This window comes from Solea solea, chromosome 10, assembly GCF_958295425.1.
Source record: "Solea solea chromosome 10, fSolSol10.1, whole genome shotgun sequence".
NCBI lineage: Eukaryota > Metazoa > Chordata > Actinopteri > Pleuronectiformes > Soleidae > Solea > Solea solea.
This window is the reverse complement of record NC_081143.1, coordinates 13,392,889-13,416,751: the sequence shown is the minus strand read 5'-3', so window position 1 is coordinate 13,416,751 and position 23,863 is coordinate 13,392,889. Positions and strand designations below refer to the sequence as shown.

Sequence of the window (23,863 nt, the reverse complement as noted above, 5' to 3'; positions counted from 1 at the left end):
GCTACCTACTGGAATTCCTGGTCTAATTTCCTTTAAGTGTTAGTGAAATACAGAGGGAGTGTTAGCGGGGAAGAGAGTGGGGGTGGAGTGTGGAGGGAGGTGAGATCTAAAAGATTGAAGATGGATTTCTGTGCGAGTGGTGTGTGGGCATTAGAATGCTGATGGTGCAAGAGAGACTGCGACTTGGGAAATCACTCGTCTGTATCATTTCTCTGCTCAAACCCCGCCGTCAGATTCAGTTTCACTGTTGGGCATTCATGAGTATCCTGAGACCCAGACCTCTTACACATATCCCATCCATATGTGTCTTTAAAATCAACTGGTGATTACTCCTGAGTCACAACAGAAACCACAGGAGTCCTTCTTCCCTGTAGACTTCTAAAAAGGACTCTCATAGATCCTGTGCTATCAGTTCATTTTTTTTTTTTTTTTTTTACTTTACAGCCTAATCAAATAGATGACAACAGGCTCTTAAAAAAAAGTCATACTGAAACCAAATCCATGTTTGACAAGGAGATAATATTAAAATGTAAGTTATCATGAGGAAATTTCTATTAACAAACGTGTTCATTTGAAACTTAAGAGAGATCATATAGCAGGAGGATTGTAATGCACAAGTCCTTTATACTAGAGCTGAAATTATCAATGGTATTATTTTTAATACTTCACACTTAGTTGTCTCATCTTAATCCTTTTTCCTTTAAAAAATAAATAAATAAGATAACACTGGTAACAATGAAGTAAAAAGCATCTGGCCAACCACCGCATAATCCTTCTTTTTCTCTTCTCCAGGTCCTCAATTTCTATTTCCAAATCACCATGGAGCCAAAGCTTATGCAGGACAGATATACAACCCTGCAAACTAATGCTATATTGTATGTGTTATGCATAGTTTCTGATCACACTGTAGAGTCATATAGTGTGCTGTTTTTGCAGTGTACCGACAATGTATGTTAAATGTTTTACAGAAACTGACAAAAGATGTGATGGACATCGATGCCATTGCATTATTTATTACTTTGCCTGACCCAGATTCATAATTTGACTTTAATCATTTATTGCTTCTCAAAGTTCCTCTTGCAAAATGACATGTTAATGTGCTCTACAAAATAATTGTGACTTGACTTTGATTCATGACACAATGACGTTTGTGAATAACACAGTTGTTATCACACAAAATACAGCCAAACAAAATCCCACCCAGTCATTGACGACAGCGAGAGCGGCAACGTGTTCATACGACTCAGATCAATTGTTTATTTCACCTGTGCCACAGAGATAGTGGATTCTGCCACACCTATATCCTGTGTTGTAACAGCAATGACACAGTGTGAAGATTATTCCGGCAAAGCAAGATTGTTATCTGTCGTGACTCCCCACTCTTGCCACCAGGTGAAGGAAGAACAAGGTTGCACAGTTGTCGTGATGCAAGTTTGTTTTCCTAGTGTTACAAAAATCAGATCCGTGTTCCAGGATTCCAGGAGTGAAGGAACTGTTTACAGCATGTGTTTGCCTGTCATGTCCCCTTACACCGGCCAGATCTCCTCTCTTTCCAGAAGCATGAATTATCTGCCCCTATAGCCATAATTCACCATTGTTCCACTTCCCTCTGGCAATTAAGCTTGTAATAGCCTCGGGTTATTCACGTGCTGACTGACACACTAGCATCTGATTTATTTATTGATTGTCGGTTTAATGCCCGTCAGAACTATTAGTGCGTCTCTGTACTTTCTTTCTTGCTGCTTCAATATTTGTAATGCAGGGATAGGGTCCCAATGTTTGCTTTACACCTAATTACAAAAGATGGTTTTGAAAAGTCAAACAAATCTCTGTCGCCCGAGTTGTTAATTAAATATTTTTTTTTTGTAATTTTAATGCTATCAAATGCATGGGAAGTGATTACCAAAACCAGACAGAAGAGGTTCTGTCTGTGTTAGAATGATGTGCACATACAGTGTATGCTGTCAGTGTGTACAGACTTTGCATTGCTTGTGGTGTTAAAGTGTTGAAGGCATTTTAATAGAGTAGCATGAATAAATGGGATTTGACTGGTATCACTGCTGCTCATACTAATTGTCTTGTCAACTATGTAGTAATTGCTGTTACAATTCTTGTAAAAGGCGCGACTCCTGTGTTTCGACACTGAAACCACTGGGTCAGTGGTAGAGCGAGTCGTCTTTCAACTAAAAAGGTTGCGGGTTTGGTTACTGGCTCAGTCCGCTAGTCTATATGCCGATGTGTCCTCGGGTAAGACACCCAACATTCTGCCCATTGAGAGTGCTCCTCCCCCTTTTCAGTCTCCCCCTTGATTTGTCTTTTTTCTCTCTCTCTCTCTGTCCCCTCACCCACTCTTATGTTAGTGATATGTAATCACTGTCAAATGTAATACAGTGAAAAGTAAAGTGCAATATTATTAATAATGTGACTTCAACATCTCATCTCTCCCCCCCCCCCCTCCCTGTGTTCCAGCTGAGGAAGGCAGTGATGGACCACATTTCAGACTCTTTCCTGGAGACCAACGTCCCCCTCTTGGTGCTCATTGAAGCGGCTAAGAGCGGAAATGAGAAGGAGGTCAAGGAGTACGCCCAGGTGTTCCGTGAACATGCCAACAAACTGGTGGAGGTCAGTCATGAATTATTCATGGGGGCACATGTATATACCCACATATATATCTGTTCGCATGAATTAAAAATGCAACCACCGCTAACCAAGTGATAACAGCCCTCTTCACTAAAAGGCCGGCTAAATAATACTGTCACATATATTAGACTTTCTAGTTATTTTAAGAATTGATTACACTCTGAAGCAGATGTGTAATTAACTTGAAAAAAAACTGTGCCCACACACACACATATTGAATACCACACAGCTTTCTCCAATAGTTAAAAAATAAATAAAATACAGCATGGTTACTTAGCAGAAGCAAGGTGCATCTCAATTCTAAACATGTTCTTCTTCTCAACTGTGCACCACAATGTGAGGCTTCAAACATCAGTTATTTTAATTTTGGGAATACACATATTTTACATGCAGCACAAGGCCCTGAATGGCCCAAAATGAAAATGTTACTGAAACAGCCAGGTGGGTAACTAGACCTAAGTGAAATAAATTGGATAAGCGTATGATAATGTGGGTCCTTCTGTAATGGGATTGGAGGAATAGTCATGCCTTTTGTTCTCATGGCTTATTCAAAGGAGCCTTTAGAAGCCTTTATGTGGGCTTCTTTTAACATGCCGTCGCCTAAAACAGCACCGCTGCTTTCTTTGACATCAGCCAAGGGAATGAGTGATTTGCGTGCCCTTTTGGTTTGCCCCAGCTGTTTGCTGATGAGGGAGGATGTGACTGATGCTGCCTCTCAAAAGCTGTCCTTTGCATTCAACAATACTGGAACTTTGTTTATCCCAAGGACATTTCAGTCAGCGGCATTCTATTCTTCCCATGAAGGAAAAAGAAAACATGGAAGATGCTGCCTTGTTGTTGTCCTTTGCAGATTTTGTTTCACGTATATGTCAAGCGCATGCGGCAACAGTGACGTACGCAGCAGTTGTTTTTTTATGCAAAGGAGATAGAGTCTTAGCCCCAGTCTAAACAGAATATAGCTCACTGGCTCTGCAGTGGCTTATCAACAGCTTGTGTGTTGACAGTGTGCTGTTAGGCATGAACCCTCCCACAACTATTTCTGTGCAACCAATATCTGATATATGTTGATTTGCACAAATTTTTTTACACATTGTGTGGTGCATTTTCTCAGTTGTGTTTATAACAAGGGCACACTTTATTTATATCAAATCTGTGTTTTTAATTGATTTTTTTAAGAAGAATTTGCACATTCTACTTGAAGCATGGCAGCATGAAAGTCCCTCTTTAGAGGGATATTATTCCTAAAAAGCAATTGCTAACCTTGTTCATTCAAAAGACTCTATCTGCTGCACTTAAAAGAATACCCAGCAGAAACTTGCCATTGCCATTATGTTTCATTTGATCTTGAGACGGAATGTCCTTGGAACATGTTGATGGCCAAAGTTTGAAGACAAACTCACAAGAGACATTTCTGGTTACAATGCAACAATTGAACCTTTGAACAAATTGAATAATACAGAACAACTTCAGTTGAGTAGTTCATAACACTAAAATAGACTAGAATAAAATATAGAATAGAATTGAACTGTATTGTCGCCGTGAAGCAGGAAGTCTTTGGTATCACCATGAAATATATACATTTGCATGATGAAGAACAACAACTACCAAACAAAATAAAAATAAGATGACATTAAAAAGTCAATGTTATTGTTGCATGAGTTAAATAGTCGGTTTTGGAGTTAATGTATGTAGTACAGCATGCATTTACTCTGTCAAAGGTTATATTCCCTCGAGGTTATGACAGTAAGCTCCAAAAAAAAGAAACAATTATATCTCCAATACTCAGATCAAATGATTCCCTATCTTACATACTCTAAGTAACATTATGAAGAGATCATAATGTAGTCATTAAATAATAGCAATATTTGCAACCAGTAACATACAAAATCTATGTTTTATTTTGCTTATTTTATCATTTAGTCCAAATGTTGGTGTGGTGCCATTATGAAGTTGCATTACAGTATAAACAATTTAGCATTGTCTGGTTAAGATACAGTACATGAGCAGGGTTTGTATTGCTCCCCCACTACTTGTTCATTACCTAAGGTGAGAATGTACATTATTCTCCCATGCTAGCAAGGTAGAGCCAATACACTTGAGGCAATCCAGTATACTTGGCAATTTCATGGTCATTACTGTCATTATCATTACTTGTCCCATCACAGACACAGTCATCATAAGTGCAGCTATCAAGATCCTCTCCTATATTAGACTAATTAACATTCCAATCAATGTCATTGCAGTCATTTCACCCAGGAGGAGGGAGGAGCTGTCTTAAGCCATTAGTCTGGAGTTTGGGCATGCTCAACAGCATTGAAGTTGAAAAAAAGTACCCTCCTTCATGCCTAATTTATTTCCATTTGATTTGTGTTCCTTTTGGAACAACATTATCCATTATTTTGTATTCCCCCTCCACTGTTCTCTGCTTACCTCAGCGAAGGGTCAAGTTTATTCCAGGGGCTCTATCCTAATCAAATCAATCTCATTACACCATCTAGACCAGAGACAGGAAAGCAGTGATAATTAAACTGGGCATGTCAGTGCCTAATGACATAAAATAGCTCTGTGAAATGTAATGCAGGGATCTTGCCATAGTCAGGTAAATGATTTTCCGTGACCCCCATTTTTTTTAATAAATTCAACAAATTGCTGCACATCCATTACTTACATGAATACATGATTTATGTATCTGCTTAGTCAATTAGATGTATGCTTATGCTCAGCCATTTAATCATAGACGTATCATCACAAGCAATTTAAGTAACGCAAAAAAAAAAATATTCTTGTTCTTGACACCCAAAATATGTGTTTCTGGAACTGTGATATTTTAACTGTGACGTTTAAGAGGTTGTATTTTACAAATAAGTGAAGCAAGCATATGGGCGATAAAACTAAGCTAGTTATTCCCTGGGGTTTTGAGAGGTAAAAGAATAGCTTTCCTTATATCATTGGTCCATTAATCAATCAATTAAGTTTGGACTAATTAATTCCCAAGACTGCCTTTAATGAGAAGTAGCTAATCCTCACCCAGCAGAAATACAATCCCTCTTTTTAAGAGCTTTCTTTTGATAGGTATCTTTGCATGGAATTTGAAATGATTCTGATATTCAAAGGGGAAAAATGTTTAATTTAATTTAAGCAATTTTAAGTGTCAGTAACAGTCTTAAGGATTGAATGGTGGAAGATGAAAAAGAAAGAATGTTGTGCCGCGTTCAGGAAGGAGTTACTACAGACTCTTCACCCCAAAAATACACTTGATCGGAGACGCAACACAACTGTTCCGCAACCAGTGTTGGAGCCGATACCCATCCATGAGTGTCAAAGTACTAATTACAGTGGTGAGGGATAGAGCCAAGAAGGTGTTTGGTCTATCCACTGGACAGAGGGACAAAGATGAGGAAACTTGGTGGTGGAACGAGGAAGTACAAGAAAGTATCCAAAGGAAGAGGATGGCAAAGAAAAAGTGGGACAGCCAGGCAGATGAAGAAAGTAGGCAGGTTTAGTGGGAGTCCAGGCATGCGGCAAAGAGAGAGGTGGCAAAGGAAAAAGTTTATAGTGAGGTGTGAGCACTAAGGAAGGAGAGAAGGACTTGTATTGATTGGCTAGACAGAGAGACATAGCTGTAAAGGATGTGCAGCAAGGACAGAGATGGAAAAGTTGCAACAAGACAACATAGTGTACGGAGAAGATGGAGGGAGTATTTTGAGGAGCTGATGAATGAGGAAAGTAAGAGAGAGGAGGACTGATGGAGGAGAGATAGTGCCTCACAAAGGATTAGACGAAGTGAGAGCAGTTATGAAGAGGGTGAATAGTGGAAAGGCAGTAGGTTCGGATGATAGACCTGTGGAGGTATGGAGATGTCAAGAAGAGAAAGCAGTGGACCTTTTGACCAGATTGTTCAACACAATCAAGAAGAGGTGAAAAAAGAGAGTGCAGGCAGGGTGGAGTGGGCTGGAGATGAGTTTCAGGAGTGATGTGTGACAGACGGATAGCAGCAAAAATGAAAGGGAAGGTCTACAAGATGGTGGTTAGACCTGCTATATGATGTATGGCTTGGAAACAGTGTTACTGTCTAAAAGACACGAGGCAGAGATGGAGGTGGCAGAGCTAAATATGTTGAGACTTTAACTGGGAGTGACCAGGATTGTCCGGATTAGAAATGAGCATATTCGAGGGACAGCTCAGGTTGAACAGTTTGGAGATAAAGTAAGAGAGGCACGGTTGCGATGGTTAGGTCACGTTGAAGAGGAATAGTGTTTATATTGGACAAAGGATGTTGAAGATGGAGCTGCCGGCCAGGAGAAAATGAGGGAGATCAGACCACAGACAAGTTTCATGGACAGTTGGTGTCACAGAAGAGAGAGGACAAGATGGAGGCAGATCATATGCTGTAGCAAAAGAAGAAGATAAGTCTCCATTTGATTTGCATGTGGAATAAAACGATATATTCTTGTAAAGCTTCATTGTTCGTGTATCAGAAAATTTTATTTTTATTTGTATAGCACCAATATATGTCCATCTGCCTCGACCGGAGAAAAGCTGCATGGCCGTTATGAAGATATCAAATGGAGCAGCTCATGAAGGAGATTTTTTTTGCCATGAGAAATTAGGTTTCTCTAAAAATATTAGCCTTTATAGTCAATTTAGATATGCTGCTCCTCAAAACACTTCAGTTGTTGAAACCTTCAATAGAATGTTCTATCTGAGGAAAGTAAAATCATTGTCCCCCCTTTTCATTCCCTTGCATCTGACTCTTTACCACTTGAAGCCACAACGTGAGATCTTTTTAATTTACACAGAGATCAGTATCCAGTTTTCTTTACGGTTGCCATGGTTTCTTTTTATTGCCACTGCAAGGAGAGTGTATACATGCCAGTAGTCTTGTACATCTAAAGGACGTTATGCTCCGTCACTATTCTAATGTCACTATGAGTTGGTTGGTTATCTTCTGACCGTGACTCAGTGTTGTACCTTTCTCTTCAAAGGCAATGCGCTTGCAAAGGACACTGAAAACAGTTTTGTTTTATCTCTCACTGAACCATATTTCTGCATTATTTTTATATAATCATGAGCAAAAAAAGTGTGCAGTGTATCCTGCCAGATGAGGTTGCTTGGCTGGTGTTGCTGAGCTGGAAATGATTACTGTATTGTCTTTATATGTATTTGTGATTATTGTAAGATAAAACGGAACCTTGTGGTTAAATGGCATTTATTCCGTTTTCTTTTTATACAAATACTCCAATTGCAACTTTATCCACCAAGCGGATAATGCAGCAAACCCAATATTTCCTTTTTTAGCAACACAATATATATATCGCGAGTTTTTCTCAGTGTATGGCTACATTAAGTTGAGCTGTTCACTTTACCTTCATCAGTTCATTAGGTTTTCTTACTTTGAATTTATGGCTGTGACCTTGCGTTGGACATGAACCGAGTCAAGGGGAAAGACATACCATCAGTGATTATGCATAATCAATACCAGAGTTGAATGTAACCGATACTGAATTGGCCTTCAGGGCTCAGCAACATGAGACAGACTGCAGCAGTAAATATTATTCTCAGGGCCACTGCATTAAGCACTTTACCGGACAGTTAACCGGGAAGTGGATGGATCACTGTTGGAACAGATCTGTTTGTGATGACCCAAACCTTTAGGCCAATATCAGGCCTCCCTTTTCATTCTCAGATATTTGCCTCAGAGGAAAATCTGCCTTTGGAAGATGCAACAACAGACATTCATAGAGAGATACATCACATCCAACTTAATCCACTGCTGCAATTTACCTTGTGTAGCAAAAGAAAAATGCCAGAAAGGAAACAGATCATATAGTAAAATGCCACCACATACCATTTATGGTTTGAGTACAGTTTTATCCACTTGGCCTTCACAAAAAATGGAATTACTTGATGCTATACATTGTTTTCAGGGTTTTTTTAATGATTGCTTTGTTATGGTGAATTGTCTATATTTATATAGTGTCTTTCTAGTCTTGAAAGGCACTTTTGCCATTTACCCCCTCCCCATCCGTTATTTCAGTGCATCTACAGTAAATGCAGCATGATTTCTATCACACATCGTCTTTCTCGCCCATTCATAAGGTGACGGCACAGCCGCCAGCAGCAATTTGTGTTTCAGTGTCTTGTTCAGGGATACAATGGCTTGTAGACTATAGGAGCCAGGGATCAAACCTCCGACCTGCTGTGCTTCAACTTGAAATCAGCTTGTGTGCGAGAGAGATATATACTCTGGCCAATCACACTGAAGACGGTGAGAGTTAATGCTCTTGTTCGCGACAAAGGACATAGAAGAACAACTTAGACTGGCACTACTAGAAAGAGGAAAAAAGCTGGTTGCTTGCTCGCTCAGCACTGAATCATGCATAGTGTTGACAAGGTTCATACACTACGCCATACTTAGGGCTGAGCGATATACTGTCCCAAGATTTGAGCATAAAAGTGTATATCAAAATAGGTTCAAATGCAGCTGAGCAGCTAAACTGTGCTAAAAGCAATCGCTTGCACTTCTTGAGAGGTGAAGAGATTCTCCTCTATGAGCAGAGTGAATCTTGTTTCATGTTTAAAGAGCTTAAGCAGAGCTTTGATTCACTCAGCTCCCCACAACTTTTCTCTCTCTCCCTGTCACGCAGACACACACACAAACTGACAACAGACACATCTGTACCGGTCAGACTCTTCAACTGATGATCAAAGACACAACTGGTGCCAAACAAAGTTTACCACCCGTACAGCTGGAAGTTGTGCACCATGCTCAAAAGGTGTGCATGAAAGCACCTGCACACAGAGGGAAACCTCCGATTTATTTATTTGTCCTGGATTGGTGGGAAACAGTAATCAGTGAAGCAGTATGTAATGGTGTTGTGTGTGTGCTAAGCCTTCAACTGAGTTAATTTGGTCTGGCCCAAATGATTTTTTGAAGTTGCATGCATACCAAACATACGGCAGGTGTTTAAAGAAGAATGGCAAGCGTTTGAGCAGCTTTGTTATTATTAGTCATTGAAACATTCACTGTGGCACATATTTAATTCAATATTTCATTCCACATTCAAAGGTAGCAACGTCGTGTTTTGTGTTTCAACACATTCATCTCACACTATTTTGAACCAAACAGAAGGTCAGACACTGAATGTGCAGATCCCGTCTACCTTGATTTAAATGAGAAGTGATGTGTGAGACATGATGATTTACAGCAGTTAGACTGTGGTAATGTTGAAATGTATTCAAAACATCTGAGTCAAGAGAGTAAAGTTGTGCGAAATGCTCGCAATTATGTTGTCTGTATGTGTAATGGACACTTTTGCACTTTCACCGACGGCGCCACAAGATTAATTCATGGATTTGAAAAACCTTTTTGAACTATATTTAACTGAACATCTAAGTCATAATAATAATAATGTAATAATAATAATAATCATTTTCCTTTTATCCGTGACATATTGAGAGTTTTATAGAATCAGGTCGGAAAGATTCCGTTTGATGATCTGAAAACTACGAGACATATATAGACTTTGCATTCCTTACTGACATCATTGTATTTGGGCTCGTCATAATGTGATGAGAACTTGATGGTTCACCTGATCAATACTTCCACAGAGTGATACTAGCAAATTCCAGTCGATGGGGAAGCTTCCACTGCAAGGAGCAGCAATTCAAATGTTTGATTATTTTTCCCCATGCCCTGTGTTATTTTGTGCTACTGTGGAACTGTGTTGTATTCCAACTGTCCAATTGCCAGTTTTAAAGTTTCGATAGCGCTGTGAGCAACGAGGTCACGTAATGCACATTTGAAAAATGTGTTATCCCTCATTATCTCGCTGGATGATACTGTATATTTTGTTGTGGAGGTTTCAAGTTTTATTTATATCATGCATATCACTAAATAGTATTCCAACAGCTAACAGGAAAAAAACATAAACAAAATTTTACAAAAATACACATGCACATGGCTATTGTATAATATGGAGACCTTTGATTGTAATAATTATGCTGACTTCAGATTTGCCTCTCGGTGTTATTGTTAATTTCTCTGTGATTTAGTCAGCTTGTCTCTGAGGGAAATGGTCATCAGCCCTTTTCTGAAAATTACAGCTGTGCCCGAGGATGCAATCAGCCAATCTTTTAACCATGAGCTGACATTTATATTCTTTGTGTAACATCTCCACTGTCCCAAACAGGGGAAAGGGGAGATAAACAGATGGAAATTATAGCACCATCAACCATGTATTCACAAAAGATCCCCCCCACCACCACCACCTAGCCCTTTCTTGCAGGCTTAAGGGAGTCAACTCAAGGGTCCATTATCTCTTACAGGCTGCATGAATTGGTTGCAATGTTTGTGTGTGACACATTTCACCGAACCTTGCCCAAGCAAATTGCCATGAAGATAATCTTAGCTCGGAGACAAAAAAATAACTAAATCTGCATTCCTGCTAAGAGCCGGGATAGCTTCTGTGGAGGTGCCACATGACAAGAAGCAGTGGAATTCCTGTTTTGCAGATATGACACTAAGTGGATTATACGAGATTAAATGTGACAAAAGTGAAAACAGAGGATGAATAAGACTTGACATAGCACCATGCTTCCATGCTTTGAATAAGTAGACTTCCAATGTTAATATGATGTATAGCCCAGCATAAATCCTCAATTATGTCATGTGCCCATGAAGGCTTAGTCATATCACTTTTGATGTCTCATAATGTCTTTTTACCCCAATTCATGTATCATATTCATTTTGTTGTAGGATATGAACAATGCAGTGTTACAAAAGGAAGGACAGTCAGTCAGAGATTTAATTCAAAAATATTTAATAATCCTCAGCACTGTATGTGTTCTTAGAATAACATTTGGTGGGGACAGCATTCGGGGATGTCCTTGAACTTAGTGCCATGTTCTTCAACAATTCATAAATTGTTGCTATACACATACAGCATTATTTGATTATTTGATTTGATGTATTCATTTTGCATTTGACATGACAAGAAGACTTGCTGAAGTTCAACCAAGCATCAGCGTGGGAAAAAAGCTTGGCTTAAGTGACATTGAATGTGGTATGGATGTCGGTGCCAGAAAGGCTGGTCTGAGATATATAAAGTGCTGATCTACTGTGATTTCCATGCAAAATCTTTTCTTGGGTTTATAGAAAATGGTCCAAAAAAGAGATAATATCCAGTGAGTGGCAGTTCTGTGGGCAAGAATGTGTTGTTGGTGCCAAAGGTCGGAGAAGAACGGTTAGACTTGTTTGAAATGATGGAAAGGAAACAATAACTACACACTCAAGCTGTGCAGAAGGCCATCTCTGAATAGGTGAACAGGTCAAAGATGGGCGACAGCAGCAGAGCACATGTTATCCACTCCTGCCACTGCATTAGGTGCCATGTGAACCTTATAAAGCAGCTGCCGGCCGGGTTTATATACTTGATATTATATAATCAAATATAAACCAAAAATGGAATTCTTCGTAGTTTAAATTGCATATACTTTATATTTTAGCACACTGATAGTAAGGTAAGTTACCATAACATTCCCCACATCTTCTCCAACCTTTATGAATGGAATATAGCAATCGTAAAAAGCTCCGCGTGTCCTTCCTCATATAGATGACTTTACATTTTCTCCTCTCTTACACTGTAGCATGGAAATACTAGCTCTTAAACAAGTGTCAGGGTGAAGCACAAAGCCAATGGAGTTATTACCCAGCAAAGCAAAACCTGCGCTTGCATTTGATGAACCTTTAATTACTGTCTGTCTCTATTTTAATGTCAGCCGGCTTGATGCTTCTCTCATGAGCACAGTTTTGTACTACACACAAGTATACATATATATATTGTCATTGTGACAACGAGACATTGCACAACATTAAATTAAAAGTGCAGGTTTTCCAGTGCAAACATTTACAAAATATAGAAGTAAGAAAATAAATGATGAACATCGATGGATGAAAGAATGATTAAGTGATTATGTAAACCGTAAACATATATGGACTAGTCTAGCAGCGTTTAAACAGGTGATGGCAAGATGGATAGAAACTGTTTCTAGTCTTTTTTAACATAATTATCCTAATCTTTTATTTCCTTACTTTCTATATTTTTCTGTAATTTTCATTGTGCAATGTTTGCAATGCTGTCACAATGACACTACCAATTCCGATTCTGTTTCCCTTACCTTTTTTTTGAAGGGACAGCATATGTTTTCTTTTGATTCTCTAAGAAAGAACTGGTGAAGGAGTAGTTGGTCTTTTACTTTAAAAGGGAAGAGTGGACAATGTGCATTACCACCGAAGGTCTGAATAGATATAGTGTATGTGCAAAACAGTTCCAAATTTCCAATTTCACTTCATTCTCATTGGTGGAGTGATATATGCTAACCATCTATTGTCTATTAATGTAAAAATTCATCATCCATAACGCTACTGTAATGAATGGTGAGGAGAGCTTATGCCACTTCATGGCAGCTTTTTCGTACTGACAACTGACTCTTAAAGTCAATGACGAAAACCCCCCAAAAAAACACATTAGCAGCTGACAAACGTAAACAACGTGCAAAAAAATTCAATCTTATATGTATCTGCTAAAAACAAATACGCGTTCCTCGGGAGAGAATTGAAATGATTTCCCTCTTTGATTGGAGAATTCCTCCACGAGAAGTCTACCCAAATCCATACTATTAGTTTTATAGATTTGACCGCAAGTGTAGCAATCATTGTCTGACAGGTTAGCTTGATTGAAGATATTGACTGTTCTTCCAGTTCCTTGCTCACCCTCTTCACCATCAGCATTGCTAATACATCCAACCGGGGGTGTAACCTTTTTTTTTTTCCTGTGGCTCATCAATTCAATGACCTCTTTCTCAAATGGTAAATTAAACCGCATCCTGCAGCCATTTTACCCCACCGACAGCAGGTTAATGGCTCATCAAGAGTCTGTTCTGTCTGCTGAAACAGATCTTCCCATTCTGCTCACCCTGATACAGCTCTATTCACGACACTGTGGCGTGAGAGTGTGTGTACATACTCAGATTGTTATACTTTTGCTTTCATTATCATAAAAAAAATAAAAAAATCTGCTTTTAAAATTTAGAGTAACATGATGTTAACATGATGACAGGCTAATTTGCTTTTATTTAGTCAGTGGTTGAAATCGTGGATTGATGAATAAAGAGGGAGAGAGACAAAGGTCTCAGTTTTCTGTCTCCAGTGCACAGCATTGGTGACTGTGGGAGCTGGATTATCAGAGGTTGCTGCAGCAACAAAGGTCTTCCAGAAGACACACATTGACCACATTGGTCATATACAATTAAAACGACATCCTTCAAGTCACAGGCCATTTTGTTTAGATTTCTGAAAAAGAGTTTTGATATGTTGAAATAGACTTTTTTTTCTTCTTAGTTTGCATTACTTTGCAAGTCATTGGCGCACCACATCAAAGTGGACGCTGTGAGTCTGAGAGATCGTTTAAAATGCAAAATACAATTTGTGAAACATAGTTTCACTCTGTGATTGTTTGTTTCTAAATATACCCTCTATGGACCTTGTATGAATCTTTCTGAATGGTATTTTTTTTTGAGCAAGAAATGTAATCAGTGAAAAAATAAGAAGAATAATATAAGAATAAGAATAATAAGAAGTGCTCAAAAGTGGAAATGGAATTTGTACAGGACGCACTCCCTGGTACAAAGTGGAAATTCACATCAATGGCACTAATTAGTATTTCTTGATATGTCTTTCATCATATAATACCAGCATATTAACATGTTAACAGTGTTAAAAAAAAACTTGATTTCCATTGGTGGAGTCGTTAATAATTACCTCTAGTGATGGCATATGAAACTAGAAACACTCTCTCTCTCTCTGTGGTGTCACTGCGGAAAAAATCTCAAAGGAGCTGTTCCCCTTCCCTGAGGTGGAAAGCCCTACTTTGAGCGTTCACTTACATCATCAAAGGGCCTCTCCTTCTCATGTAATATTAACATGTGCTAAATCAGTGGCAAACAGCAGCCGCAATGTTTACACAGCATTAGCACAGGCTCATAGTGAGGGGCTGTCTTTGTGGTCAAAGACTGGAGGCTCTGACACTCATAGATTATGCAGCTTCATCGGGGCGTCTAATTTTGTAACGCTACACATATCCTCCCTTTTTTTATACTATTAGTTCATCTCTTTTTTTAGTGTGTGTGTTTTCTGATTATCATCATGTGGCCCGAGAGGCACCAATTGAAGAAAAAAAAACATGCTGTCAAAGGGAAAATTAAAGGAAAAACATATTTTTCGTCAGGAAATGTTTACAGAGCGACAGGATGCCAGCGTGTCGGTGAGCAGGTGGACATTCTTCTGCAGGCCTTTTTGACTTTTTTCGACACAGGATTAAATCTAATCATCAGAAAGGTTTTGAGGTGAAGTGGGCTGTCAACGTGAAGTCACATCTGCTGGAAATTAAGTCCATTAATCACAAAGTGTTTCATTGTGTCCTCTTTTTTTCCCCCTCATACACGGATCTAATGTGTGCGTGCGTGTGTGAGAGTGTAAAGGAGAATGGGGGCTTCAGTTCAAAAGAGTGAGAGAAAGAAAGAAAAATGCTTGGTTGTGCAGAAGAAAAGCCATCAATTCTCATTACGGGGAAATAGTTTATCTCTCCTAATTAGAGCCATGACTTTTTACCGCAGTGCAAATGCAAGACTAAAACAAGTTAGTGATGGCAGGCGCCATCTACCGCTGATGAATCACGTGAGAGGAAGAAACGTACAAGGACCCTATGATTTTGCCCCAGATAGATTATTAAAGGTAAAATGCAATATATTGCAGGTCAGGTCCTTTGGGAAAATACATGTGGAAATATATCAGTTTCCAGATCCTTTATGAAATCTTGATGAAACATGACTGCCCCTCTGTTATCTAAATACCACAAACGGGAATGTCTGGTGTGCACGCGGGTGACCCCATATTGTATCCAAAAATCACTCACCTAATCCCACCCCCCACCCTCCGATCACAGTAGCAGTTTTGAAGATATCAAGTTGCCTTAGCATTTTGCTAAGTAATCAAAGGACAATGGAGCAGATGAGTAAGGAGGGATTTGTTCCTTGTCAAATGTGGAGTGACGGGTCTGGAGAAGAAAGAATTTTGGCATTGGTTGAGATGAATTGCTCGAACAAGAAAGCACTATAGATAATTACAGTCTTCCTTTTAGGTGATTAAGATGATTAAGAAGAAGAACAGATTTTTCTAGAGCACGCAGGAAGGAGGTCATTAATGTATAAAAAAAAAAAAAAGAAGTTCAAACCTCATCCGTAGGATTAAATAATCAAAGGCCAAAAGCTTCAAAGAACGGCTCGTCCTTTCAGCTGTGAAGCAGTCTGTGCAACACATATGCAATATCACAACAACCATATACTGACCTCACTATAGATTCAATACAACGTATATATATATTCTCAGCCTGTCATGTCTGTCCTAGTTTTTGTGCACAGCGTCGTATGTGCAGTTGGACCAAAGACATGGTGCCTTCTGTTGTTGAGCTAATTCATATGCTGACTGGATTTGGGGGCCGTGTTCAGTTATATCCTTTTTTGTGCCTGCAAAATTCTTGGCTACAAATCTTCGCATGTCCAGGTTTTTTACGACTGCCAGCTCTTTCTTTTTTTTTTTTTCTCCGAGGCAACAGACATCATCTGTGCCCCGTGTTTCGTCACTGCAGTAAAAACCCCTTTGAGGACTGTAAGGCACTTGTCCTCAGAGCAGGTGTTGTGTCATAATAAGCACCTCTGATAGATACTGGGTGAAAGTGATTATCGTCATTGTTTGGATGCAGAACAGCAACGTTCCTTTGTATCGTAAACTCAGCCGTCATTTCTCTGTGAAGACAGCGGCCAAGAGAATAACGTGGTGAAAACAAGGCTATAGGTGACCAATATAAACGTGGATGTTGTTGTTTTTTTCTTCTTCGTTTTTCCATTACACCCTGCAACCAGTTTTAACATTGCAATGACAAGTTCAAGCCAAAAATGGTCTGTATCAGCTTTAAATGAAATAAATAAAAGTGGGAACATAAATCCAGTCAAGCACCAACAGGACATATACCTAATTTAATTTCCTTTCTTTTCTAACAGAATGTAATCTTATCTCTATCCCCAGTGCTACTTTGTTTATTTATTTTCTCCCCTCCGTTCCCCATTTTCTTTCAAGACTTCAGGCCATATATCTTGTGGTTTGTTTAAAGCAGGTGATGAGGATATCCATGATTAGCTTGAAAAGAGCAGGACTAAATGGATTACATACACAAGCAGATTGGCGCCATTTACATATTTCTGAGGCACACATTATTTATCAACCACGTGGTGGTGCAGTGGCTAGTGTTGCTGCCTCACAGCAACCAGGCTGTCGGTTTGGATCCTGGTTGGACCGAGGGTAATTCTGTGTGGAGTTGTTCTCCCCGTGTGAACGTGGGTTCTTTCCCGGTAGGCCCGCCTTAAACTCGCCTCTGAGCTATTTTAAGAAGAGCAACTCAGTCACCGGATTTGGGGACGTCTGTACATCGTGTTACGCATGCAACATGGTGCTGGATTGTGATTGGCTGCAGCATGAGTCAGTCACAATGCTCTCCATGAGCGGGACAGGTCAGAGACGCTTGTGTTATTGGAACTGAACGGACAAAGCGCATCGCGATGTCGTTCGCCGAGCTAAAGTGACACAAAGGAGACTTACTTACTGGATTTACTTACTTTACCAGCAAGTACAAGCACCAAACCAGTGTGTTTCATGTGCAATGGCTGCATTTCTGTGCTAAAAGAGTGCATTAAATCAAAGAGGCACAACTCAAATCATGGCTCAGTTTGTGCCATGGAGCTGGGGGAGGAACGTCCGGGCAAGGGTGTAGGTTTGGTTACAAGACTGTTGAGGACGCTGGCCCTAAAAACATCACCTGCGCTCGCTCTCTCATCTGCTCTGTGACTCACGGCTGTGATGTGTTCCACTCGCTCTCCTCACACAGCATTCACGCACACGTCACATACACATTGTCCTGTCTCTAATATGATTAGGGACAATCTGGCTTTTCCCATATATTAGTGTGGACATGTCCCCACCAATGTCCATACGCAAACCTACGCCCAAATTGAACATGGTATGTTATGTTATATGCTATTTCTATTCCTCGTCGCAATGTATTAATTGCTATAAAAAATTTATTTTAGCCAAATTGTTATCATTATTCTTATTTTTTTGACAAAAATGTTCCGTGTGGCCCACGAAGCACCAGCTGTTTTCCTTGTTGGCCCACCCACTAGAGAATGGATGGATGGAAGGACATTCGTCATCACACTTGCTTTGATCCAATTCACAGAGTATGCAAAATGCATGCACACAAAGAATCGCTCGCGCTCCCGCTAGCTGCTCACGCCATTAGACCACACCACACTAGTTATCGTTTCCCCATAATGCATGCAGACAACATCCTTTACTGGCATATCTAATATTATTTTAAAGGCAGACCATTCGTTGTTGCGCACAAGTGCTCAAATATGCATTTATGCATATAATATCATGTAGTTTGTGCTTGGGAGTGTAATGTGTGTTATTTTTGGTTCATTTAGTCCGTATTGCATTCATTGATCTGATCTCACTGCATTACAAGTAGCCAGAAGGAGCGTTGTCGCACATGTTTTGCACAGCCAAAAGACCATTTGAACTGGAAATCAAAACTGACTTGCAATGACATTGGACATGTGATTTCAGCTGGGGGTGGGGGGGTGCATGTACCATACACACACACACTGACCACCGTACACTCAAGTTTACCCATTATCTTGCTACTAGAAAGCATACAAGGGCACACAAGCGCACATACACACACCAGGGAATATACGCCGGTGTATATGTGTTCACCTGTATGGAGATTAATTAGAGTGTGAGAGAGAGTGTCAGTCGTGTGCCAATATGTGTCCAATTTGTAATTGTGGTCAAAAATCAAATATTCTACATCACAAGCTAACACAAATCTGCTTGTGTAAATAATTAAGTGTAAATATAGTGTATAATAATCCAAATAAGTTCACATGACGTTTGTCTGCCAGTGCACTCGTTAGGAAAGTAATAGAAACACAATCTACCCACCATAAAAGCTGAGATGAAAATGTCCCTGGGACAAAAAAATAAAAATAATTCTGCCGTCTACATTGCTGGAAGACACTTTTTTGATGGCAGCCCCGTTCCCTAGTGACCAAGCAGAAATAAATTTTTGCAGATTCAAGGTCTTATCTTGTGTTTCATTGTTTAAGTTAAAATGAATGCACAAGTCATTTTAGAAATGTCTTTTTAAACTGTCAGAGGGACATTGAAAAACAGCTTCAAAATTCAATAAAACAACAACAGCTCTGCCCAGTGCAGGCACACAGAATCGTACCACGTTATCGCTCTTCACCCACGGTGAAAGTCATAATTAAATGCCACATTTATTTATTTTCATTATATTGTATATATTTCATGATATTCTGAAATATGTGACATCAACATACTAATCATTTGTGACATATTTTAAAGATTAATATTATAATAATGACTGCATGACATAATTAGTGTACCAGCAGTGACAATAGATTGACAAAACAAGATACAAATTGATCCTTGCATTCCTGCCATTCAGAATGCCACATTATCTTTCATTTTTCCCACGTCAGTAATGAAGTACTGTGTCAGCCTCTGCTTTCTCTATCACCATGGAAACAAACAACCCCCTAGGTAATAAAACAACACTTAATCAAGACTGAGCTACCCCAAAAACAATACTGAAAGAAGCAAGAATCGGATGTTGATGGCTGTGAAGACAAGACATCTGGACCCGTTGAAGATACATTAAGATTTATTTTCGTGTCATCCAAGGGGCTCTGTCAGTTCAGAACTATGACAAACGTTATGCATTCATCGTTAAACCATTGGTAAATATGATGCATTTGTTTTCACTCAACACTATGACTTTTAACCCTAAAATGTGCTCATGATATTAATTGATTGAAAGGCACTTTGAGACATCTCGACACATAGATACATAGGTAGCTTATTAATCCTCACAGGCAAATTGCTGTGTCCCGGCAAAGTACATACAAGCAAAGTCAGGTAAATCAGGGTATAAATAAACATAAAATGTACTATAAAATGTAATAAGAATTAAAAAATGCAAATAAAATGAAAATCTACTGTTCACCTCTGAAATTAACAAGACAAAATCATATAATGGTAGGCTTTTAAACACATATGAATGTGGATACCAAACTGCACTTACTATACTTCACAATTTTGATTGTTTATTATACCATACCTCATGTCATTTATAGCATTTTATTTTCTCATCATTTTTTATTCTGTATTAGTTTGGACTGTGACCCAGTGACAGTGATTGCAAGGTGTCATTTTATTTTCCATCGGTAAATTATTGCGACATAAATAAAGCTGCCTTAACCTTCGGTGGAGACACCGCTTTTGTCCATTGTAAATCGCCCTGGGTTTCACTTGGTTTTATATGGCAGTGTCACACCCAAACATCTGTCAGATTGGCTCATAATGTTCGTAGGAATATTTCGCAGTTGGCTCGTCTCACATTTAGTTAAGAAGCCGTGTCTGCTCCTGTTGTGTGGGAGGCCTATTTATCCACACTGACCCCATGCTATTCTGGGCCAGCAGCTCTGCTCTTTGACAGCCAAATTCTAGTCGCTATTTCCCCAGAGGGCATGCTGAAGTGCATATTTCTCCAATGAAACACTAAGCCAACATACACAGAGCCTTGTGCTCCAGTGGATTCCAGCAAGCAACGCGTAATATACCACAGAGAGTTCTCATTCCCATCTGTGTCACAATTAAAGAAATGCCTCCACATACCTTGTCCATGTTCCTGAGCTAAAAGCATGCGAGAGCCTAAGTTCAACCTGTGCTGTACTTGTAGTGTGTCTTGAGTTGCTCGTTATTTATTGCCCTCAAACTGTTATCACACTGCTGTAGAACTATAGATTGCAGTTCTGTGCAATCATTCTATTGGAAAAGTAATACTAATGTAAATCTTCTGACATTCACTTTGTGATGCAGTGTGTAGCAGCTGCAAAGAGATGCTTTATTCTGGAATGGCAGTCACTGCTCGATGACATAGGCCTATCGAAAACATTAATCAAAGATTAGATTGTGATCCTTTATCATTCGTCGCGCAGTGCAAACAGACCAACCACAGACCGTATAACGAAAAGGTATGAATGAGTTCAATAGAATCTAAAAGAACAACATGTAATCACTGCACACAGACGGGTTATTGACAGGAACATGACAGATATAAAGGACAAAGCAAAATGACGTGTTTGAGTGCTATTTTGCCTCTATTTTTTTTTGTTATACTCAAGTTCATCAAAGTCTTTATCTATGCTGGTTTGTCACATCCTCTGGTAACCATGGACACCGGTGAAATATAATCAGACCATCGTTTGCAGGAACTCTGTCTCTCTTTATTTCCCTCATCCTCGTCTTTTACTGTCTTTGCTCCTGTTGCATTCGTGCATTGATGACATGCTAAATGAAAGAGGAGCCAATGGGGATGAGCGATGCCTGCTAAGCTGGTCTTAGTCATGGGGCATTGTCATTAGATTAATGGAGCAGAAGGAACCTTCCGCTTGCTTGATCTCTCTCTCTCTCTCTCTCTCTCTCTTCCCCCCCTCTCTCGCTCTCTCCAGGGGAGCGTTACTTTAGGTGCGGTGGGGAGAGGAGAAAATAAAGGGGATTTTCTGCCTCCAATGGTGCACGATTTGACACTTCTCTGCTTACACCCCATTAAAAGTACAATTATTTGATAGAGGTCATTACAGTTTGATTAACACAAAACCGCATTTGGTTTGACAGAGCAAACAGAACTACTGTCTCACACCAACTTAACTTTATTATATGTTGTAATTCACACTGCGTCCAATAGATACAAAGTTATCACTGTATTTATGACACGTTAATTATTTCCTCATACATCTGTTGAAGTAATTACTTTAGGATAGAGAACATATTTTTTGTTCTCCACTGACAGTGACTTCAGTTGTGATACACGCTCTGCTTATTATGTATGTGCCATATGTCTACAGAACTATATCTTAAAATATGGCAGTTTTTATAAATAATCGGGTTAGGGTTTTTATAAATAATAGTGTTAGGGTTATAATATTATTTGTATGTCTCCTTTTTATTCATTCTTGTGCTTTTAAATGTAAAGCGACTCTCAGTTTGTGAAGAGCATTATATAAATCAAATGTACTTTTATTGTTTTAATAATTGTTAAAATGACATGTAATTGTCTTTGTCACAGTCATTACCTCCTCTTTGTAAATATTGTTAAATAGAGTGCTGCCCTAATGCTCAGCCCAGTGCAAGTGCAACTCCACAACTTTGCCACTGCATAAAAAATTCACATCAACACACTTCATTCAATTAAGAATTCAGGTCGTGCTCCATTGAATTATTTCTGTGCAAGAAGACAACTGTTACCATGGCAAATAATCCAGAATATCTTTGCTCTGCCATATCCAGCCAATTAGCCCGTATCTCTTTTTCATTTGGGTGACAAAGGTTCTTTTGGCATACAGATTCAACAATTCACACATAGGTAAGTGTAAAATCGTCTTTTTTTTTATTTTATATTTAGGTTTATCTGTACAATCAAGCATCAGTAATCGTGTTACTAACATCGCAGAGACAATGGCATGTTTCTATGACAACCTGCCTATGATTGTCTGGTAATTTCAGGTAGTCATAATCATAGAACAAGGAACAAGGGTCTGTCTGCATGGAGTTTCCGTGTTCTCCCCGTGTGTGTGAGGGTTTTCTCAAAGTTCTCCAGCTTCCTCCCACAGTCCAAAAACATGCAATATGGGGATTAGGTAAATTGGACACTCTAAATTGACCATAGCTGTGAGAGTCAATGGTTTGTCTTCAAATGTGGCCCTGTGATGGACTGGCAAACTGTCCAGGGTGTACCCCGCCTGTCGCCCTGTGTCAGCTGAGATTGGCACAGCACCCCCGCGACCCTCCTGTGGAGGATAAAGTGGTAGAAAATGGATGGATTGATGTCACAACCGGTTGCCACCTGGTTCCAAGTGAAACAATCCTATAGGCCACTGCTTGACCTGTACATTTTTAAAACACAAAACACTTCAAATATGGAGAACAATGGAGCAGTAATGTGTAGTGGGCAGCTCATTCATCATGTTAGCAGGTGCTCAGGTAGGAGAACGTTCCAAAAGCTGCCAATGTTACTTTCACATGAATAGTTTTAGTGGAGCCCTTTGAAAAGTAAATATAATCAGGATCTGCACATAAGATTCATCTGTGAAGCCAAAAAACGACAACCTGCTTTAGAGACAAACATCACAACACTCTTGGGATGGCAGTTGTGAATATGCCATCATGGTAACCATGACAACCTGTCATCCGTTTTATTACTCTGGAAATAACCTTAAGTGCTACAGGCTGGACCCTAACTGGTCACAAGGCAACTCTTCCACAAAGCAATGGTTGATCATAGCAACATGGTTTATTTGTGTTCTTCATATTAAACTGTATTTTCAAGGTGGAAAATGAAGAGCGAGCATTATTTGGTATAGTCTCAAGACTATTCCCCAAGGAGGAATAAGTGCAACTTTGCTCAGTTCCCAAAGCACAATTCCACCAATGGACTCAGAATTTATAGTTAATCATACGTTAAAAAAAAAAAAAAAAAAAAAAGCACCTACAACACATTTGGTATCAGGGTTCATAGTAATTGGCAACCTAGGGCAAAAGTTATGCTTGCCCCTTAATGAAGTAATTAACTAAAGCCGTTGCATCAGAGGCTTGTCCTGATTGCAAATGTGACTTTGTCTGGTCACTGGGTCCTTACACTTATGACAATTCATTTATTACGTTGGTGTATATGTCCTCTACTAAAAAGTGTGCCAAGACATTACTATTGTAATTTGAAACGTTTTACCACGCTTTTGTAGAGGTGACATCAATCAAAGATAGATGTGCAAGGCCAGTAACTGTCCCAGCACATTAATGCTTGTCTCCATAAAGGCAGTAGAGGGGAAAAGAAAGTATCTGGGATGGGGTTTTTAAAAATGTATTTATTTATTTCTGGGGTTACTAGGATATTTGCTGTTTTAAATGGCAGAGGAGGAAACTATCCGAAGACAAACTAGCTCGTAGAAAAAGTTTTTAGAG

General features: G+C 39.3%; 1 protein-coding gene across 3 annotated transcripts in view; it reads left to right on the top strand.

Annotated features, from left to right (window-relative positions):
- The window catches only part of ctnna2 (catenin (cadherin-associated protein), alpha 2), a 252,270-nt gene that overhangs the window by 182,896 nt on the left and 45,511 nt on the right, over positions 1–23,863 (top strand). For all 3 annotated transcript variants that reach the window (XM_058639879.1, XM_058639880.1, XM_058639881.1), the window contains one exon: positions 2,470–2,622. In XM_058639879.1, the coding sequence (XP_058495862.1) occupies positions 2,470–2,622 (153 nt within the window). The remainder of the gene's footprint in view (positions 1–2,469; positions 2,623–23,863) is intronic.